This window comes from Vigna unguiculata, chromosome 4 (genome assembly GCF_037176805.1).
Source record: "Vigna unguiculata cultivar grain cowpea cultivar isolate G323 ecotype 2 chromosome 4, ASM3717680v1, whole genome shotgun sequence".
Classification (NCBI taxonomy): Eukaryota; Viridiplantae; Streptophyta; class Magnoliopsida; order Fabales; family Fabaceae; genus Vigna; species Vigna unguiculata.
In genome coordinates, this window is record NC_140795.1 from 4,915,541 (window position 1) to 4,921,462 (window position 5,922).

General features: G+C 31.6%; 1 protein-coding gene across 3 annotated transcripts; it reads right to left on the minus strand.

Moving 5' to 3' along the window:
• Window positions 1-289: 289 nt before the first annotated feature.
• On the minus strand, window positions 290-3,288 carry LOC114182324 (homeobox-leucine zipper protein HAT7-like). Of its 3 annotated transcripts, none has more exons than XM_028069181.2 (4): window positions 2,780-3,288; window positions 1,922-2,310; window positions 1,057-1,092; window positions 290-838 (listed from the first exon to the last, which is right to left on the minus strand). In XM_028069181.2, exons 1-4 carry the CDS (start codon window positions 2,907-2,909, stop codon window positions 506-508), a joined length of 888 nt encoding a protein of 295 aa, XP_027924982.1. In that variant the 5' UTR covers window positions 2,910-3,288; the 3' UTR covers window positions 290-505. The 3 variants fall into 3 exon arrangements, with proteins under 3 accessions (XP_027924982.1, XP_027924981.1, XP_027924983.1); XM_028069180.2 differs by having other exon boundaries at window positions 1,057-1,116; XM_028069182.2 differs by lacking the exon at window positions 1,057-1,092 and having other exon boundaries at window positions 2,780-3,284.
• Between the last annotated feature and the right edge of the window lie 2,634 nt (window positions 3,289-5,922).

Below are 5,922 nucleotides of genomic sequence, written 5' to 3' on the forward strand. Positions count from 1 at the left end.
AAACAATGCCACCGGAGAATCCTATTTCCATCTCTGGCCCCATTCTACATTCCAGACCTGCAATTCCACTTAGGGCCACCTACATATCTAACCATATACTATATGCTATATTTTTTCTGCATAACTCTAAAGTTTAATACCAGATTTAGATCTAATTCATAAACAATTGTGTTTGAAATTCATTGCATTAATCCATTAAATTACATAAATAAATTTATTTACTTGTAAATTTTGAATGTAGTTTTTGTTATAGAGAGAGAGAGAGAGAGGGAGAGAAAAAAAGATGCTCTACTATTCAAAGTTCACCACCTCTCTTGATCATGACTCAAGTAAATGTGTTCAAACTCTTTATACACCAATCTACATCATAAGCATAAACTGAAGAAGAAAAAAAACTGGTAGGGAGAGAAAAAAAGTTGAGCTAAGCCTAATTAATGAACTTAATTACTTCTCACAACCTTTCAACCTCAAATCATTTATAATATCCAAAATCAAGTTTTTTTGATTAATGAAACTGGTGCTGCTGCTCGGTCCAGGGCCAAAAATTCTGCTGCTCATCAATGTTGTGGAACATGTTGCAGAAGCTCTCATCTTGAAGATCTGATCTTGATGAGCATTGAAGGAGTTGAGTCATGCTTGTTGGCTTGTTGTGGGAACTTGGTATGAGGCTTTTTCCATTCTGAGAAGACACAGGACTGTTCATCACTGGTGTTCTTGAGAGGTCCAAGTTGATTTCTGAACTGTTGTTGCTTCCATTGCTCCAAGAACCCTCAGTGTCTTTCTTCTGACTAACTACTGTTCCGGTTTCACAGCACTCCCTATTTTTCAGACTTTGTAGCTGCAAACACCACACGGTAAAAGTGTAAAACAAAAACTGTGTGTTCATGTGTTCATGTGTTCATGTTCTAGTTTCATCTCAGGTTTTCATTCCAAGCCTTCATCATGTTACATTGTTCCATGTGAAGGATCAAATGCAACCTTGTCTTTTTCATAGCTAGCAACATGGAACAGTTATAACACAGAGTTTTTCAATGGAAAAAGGAAAGCAAACATTACTGTTAATTCGCAGCTCTCAGTTCTGACACTGTCACACTGACACCTCCCGAGAATGATCAACTCAATCAACAAAAACAAGTTAATGATGGAACCAATCTCTTTAGAATTAGTCACTAACGTTTGTTTGTGGGATCATCATAATAACACAATCAGTGAAATGGAACGGGAAAAACCAAAACTCAAAAGTAAAAAGAACAAAACACCCTCTTATAGTTAAAACACATATGTATGTACAAAAGACTAGCTTTCTTTTTTCAAACATGAAAAAAAGATCAATTTCATCCATTGTTTAGGGAAAAGGAAGCGCACTGAAACGGCTTAGAGGACCTTTACAAAATTTAGCTAATCAATCAAACTCTTGAAAATAAAACTGTGGTGGGAATAAACGAGACAAAGAACAAAACACCATTCCTTTCTTTACAGAATCCAATTTTTACAATTCAGCACCAAACAATTGGATTTTGGATTCATTTCAAACTCTATTAAGATTACATGGTGGTTCAATGATTTTCTGAACCAAGATCGGGATTCAAAGAGTACCAAATTAACCCCCCAAGATCTCAAAAACTTCAAGCTCACATTTCTCCAAAACCATTGTTATCAAAACCACAAAGGAACCTCAGTCAATGACTAGTCACAAGACATGTTTTCTGGTATCGAAAATAATAGAACTTGGATGCAATTCTTTAAGTAATTTCGATAGTATTTTTCAATCAGAATTGAAGTTCTCCAAGCACAATATCATTGTTTTTCAGATTACTGGAACTGAATTCTGATGGGAGAGCAAGAGAAAAGAACTGCATCTAAGTTTTGTGTTGAAAACTGAAGAGTAGATACAAAAGCTGTGTATGATAGCATTGATTACCTCTGCATGTAGTTTCTGATTCTGAGCTTTGAGTGAATCATTATCAGCTTTCACAGCTTCAAACTGCTTCTTGAGAACTTCATACTCCTTCTCAAGCTGCTTGGTCTTCCACCTTGCTCTCCTATTCTGGAACCATATAGCGATTTGCCTCGGTTGAAGGCCCAAAGCCTTTGCAAGCTGCATTTTTCTCTCAGGCTCAAGCTTGTTCCCCAACTCAAAACTCTTCTCAAGAGCCTTCACCTGCTCCAAACTCAGCCTCTTCTTCTTCTCCCCTAGCTGAGATCCATCATCTGACAACTCGTCGTCTCCATGCACTTCATCGCACTTGTTCTCTATGCCTGAAAACGACATCGATCGCTTCATCATGAAACCTGCACCTGCACCACCGCCTAAACACCACACAGAATCAACAACACCAACATATTCAATATAACACCACTCTACCTAAAAGGAAAAACTTATTTTTCATCTTTCCAAAAATCATATACCCCAGAAGATCAAGATTTTAAAAAACAACCCGTGATTTCAAAGTTCCCAAGATCTTATATAACCACAAAGAAACTGAGACTGCAGTTCTATGGGCTACATTTATCAGCAATCGTAATCAAACTTGAAAACTTGATATGCATACACATCAAGGTTTCAAATTGTGTTAGCTATCACAGTTTCATCACGATTCTTGATATTACAGATGAAAAAGGCGGTGTGGCTGAAATCATAGTGATGATACAATAACATAGAAGAGAAAAACTTTGATGCTGCAGGTAGAAACGGTTTTGTGTGACCTCGATATACATGAAGAAAGTACAAGAATTGAGATGGAATTAAGAGGGGGGGATGAGTGAGCGTTGTGATTACCTTGAAAGTGATGGGGTGGGAAAGAGGGGAAGGCGTTGAGGGAGGAAGAGGTGGAGCGTAGGTGGAGTTGGTGGTGGTCATGATCTTCATGGGTTTGGAACATGAAGGTGTGAGAGGGAGGGAAGGCCATGGTAGAAGAACAGGGAGAGTTGTTGTTGGTGTTGTGATGTTGTGAGTGGTGTTATCATTCATTCATGCAAGGCTTCATAGAATCAGTGACACAAACTCACAGAATCAAATACTCTTTGTTGTTGTTGTTGTGTTTGTTTGAGGTTGTGGTGTTTGGTAGAAGATGAAGAAGAAGAAGAAGAAGAAGAAGGGTTTGATGAAGAGGGTGGTGGCGATCACAGGAGTTTGGCTCTCACTCTCATGGTGACAGAGTTTTCAGAAAGAGGGATGGTGATGATGATAGGTATGCAGACCGAAAGACAGCGATTTTTAGGCTGAGAGACAGACAGCAGAGAGAGAAAACATCATAATAAGAGGTGTAAAAGCAAACTATGAAATGCTAGTATACATCAAATTCATATATTAGACTTTTCATGGACCCATCTTCTCTCTCTCTTCCTTCATTTTTATATGTATAATAATGTATAAACTAACATACAAACTCTACATTCATACCAATTATGCACTAACAGTTTTACATACTTATGATTAATCTAAATTCAATTTTATATATCATTATAATTTCATTATCAAAAATTTATTGATTTATTTATATAGTTAATTTAAGTAACTTTTTACTACAAAAGTGAAGGAATGAAATGAAGCTTAAATTTAATTTTAGTCACTCTTTAATTTTTAATTCACGGATTTCTTCTTTTATTTATTTTTTTCTTGATAATAACATTAAATTTTAAAGTTATCAAAATTTAACTCAATATTTAACACTGTATACGTTTATTTTTATTTTTTTTATTGGATTTTAATGTTTTGGTTCTTTAATTTTTAGTAAAATTTCGGATGAATTTATGTGAAACTTTGATTCAATTTAGTTTCTCAATTTCATAAAAACGTGGATTTAGTCTTTTTTTTAACAAGAGTTTATTAAGTTTGTTTGACGTTACATATGATAACATTGAAGTTGTTTATACCATTTGACATATTTATGTTCAATCCTTGCTAAGAAATGTTGTTGGGATATCAAATAAATTTTATAAAATTTGGTTAAAAGTATTAAATTCACACTTTTTTTTTTTAAGATTGGAGACTAAATTATTTTAAAATTTTGATGAGAGACTAATTTCAAATTTTATTGAAAATTAAAAATAAAAAACATATTTAACCTTCTTATATTTTTATAATTTAAAATTAGAAGCAACTTATATTTTGAGGAGCTATTCTCAGATTCGAAATAATGTATATTTAAAAAGGTAAATTTATTTTATTTTTAATTTTTGTTTCAATTTAATCTTTTATTTCTTTTTAACTATTACCAAAATCCTTTCCATCAGTTTTCCTCTTGTTAAAACTCTTAATTTTTTATTTTTCTTTTCAAGTTTACAAGTTAGATTTGTTAGACTATCTAAAGTTCTCTTTCACTTAATAAATCTTGTTGTAGCATCATATTTATCAAAACAATAAGAATCTCTAAGTGTTTTTCCTTCTTTGAAATGCTAACATAAAATGTAAAAGCAAACTTTGGAACCTTTCAAATGGTTTTCTATCTCAAAAAACACTTCCTTATTTTTTATGAGCAAAGTTTTATCAGGAAAATATAGTAAGAGAAGACTAAATTTGAGAAAAAAAAATAAAAAACAAAAATTATAGAAATAATGCTTCGATCATTTTCCGCATACAACTAAACTATTAAATTTTTAAACTAATATCAAATTTAAAGATATTAAAATTTAATAATTTATTGTGTTATTTTGAAATATGTTATTATATTTAAAATAAAAACAATAATATTTACGAAAGATATTTTTCTATTGAAGCCACATCTTCCGTAAAAGACGACTCTATCAATTCAAGACAGGCAAGATCCTTAGAAATGATAAAATTATTCCTCCAAATATTATACTATTAAAATACATATTTATAAATGTGTAAAATTTAAAATATAAAGTGATATAATGCATGTTAAAATATTTTCTTTATTTAAATTAATTTGTAAGCATAGTTACATTAAATATACTTTTTCTAGAAAATATGTAGAAATACTATTTATACAAATTGACATTTATGTTTATTAATTTTATATATATGACATAGGCACACTGTGTAGCTGCTGATTTAAGATAAAGATGAACAGAAAAATCATAGATGTGTGTGATCTGTAACACCAATGGTTTTGTCAAAACTATAGTCCAAATTATAATAATGATGCAAAAACATATATTTTTATACACATGGCTGCTGAATTTTGTATCCTTCAACATGCAAGATTCATAGATATGCTAACTATAGCACACATTTCCATAATATTTTAATGGTCCAGAACAAATATCTCTCTCTTCTTTGTTAGTTTATATGTTTATATAAATTGAACTCCACAAAAAATGAAAAATAATTCAAACTCAATGATTCGATAATGAAGCTCTGGGACCATACAAAATAACTTATTTTATTTACATTATTATATTATTTGGAAATTTTGGCTTTTTTATTAATCAGTGGAAATGAGAAATTGGAGTGATGCAAGTCTAGTTTAGTTCATATCTGTCTACATCAAAAGCACAAGCAATCCCAATAAAGAGAAGAAAAATTGGTTTCTTTAGAGAGATCTAGACGTAGCTTGCTTCTTCTTGACATATATACATTATTGGGGTATAAGGAGTTTTATTTGAGAAAGTCATAAAAAGAAATTAAAATTAATGAATTTTGAATTTAACTTAAAAGAAAAAAAAAAACTATTGTTTAAAATTTTACTTGTTTATGATTTATAGTTTAGGGAAAAGTTGAAAGATGATTTCGGATAATTGACTATCATGTTGTGTTAGAAGTAGGTTTTAAATCTAACTGGTTTATTAGCGGTTTGATATCGGATGGAACAGAATGTTCAAGAAAGTTCGCTAGAATATGCTCTAACATAGTTCTGATACCAGGATAGAAATGAGTTTTAAGTCTAACTCAACTTCACAAAACTGACTTGTAAGGTGAGGATTGTACCTACTTATATATTGTGAATTAGTCTTATC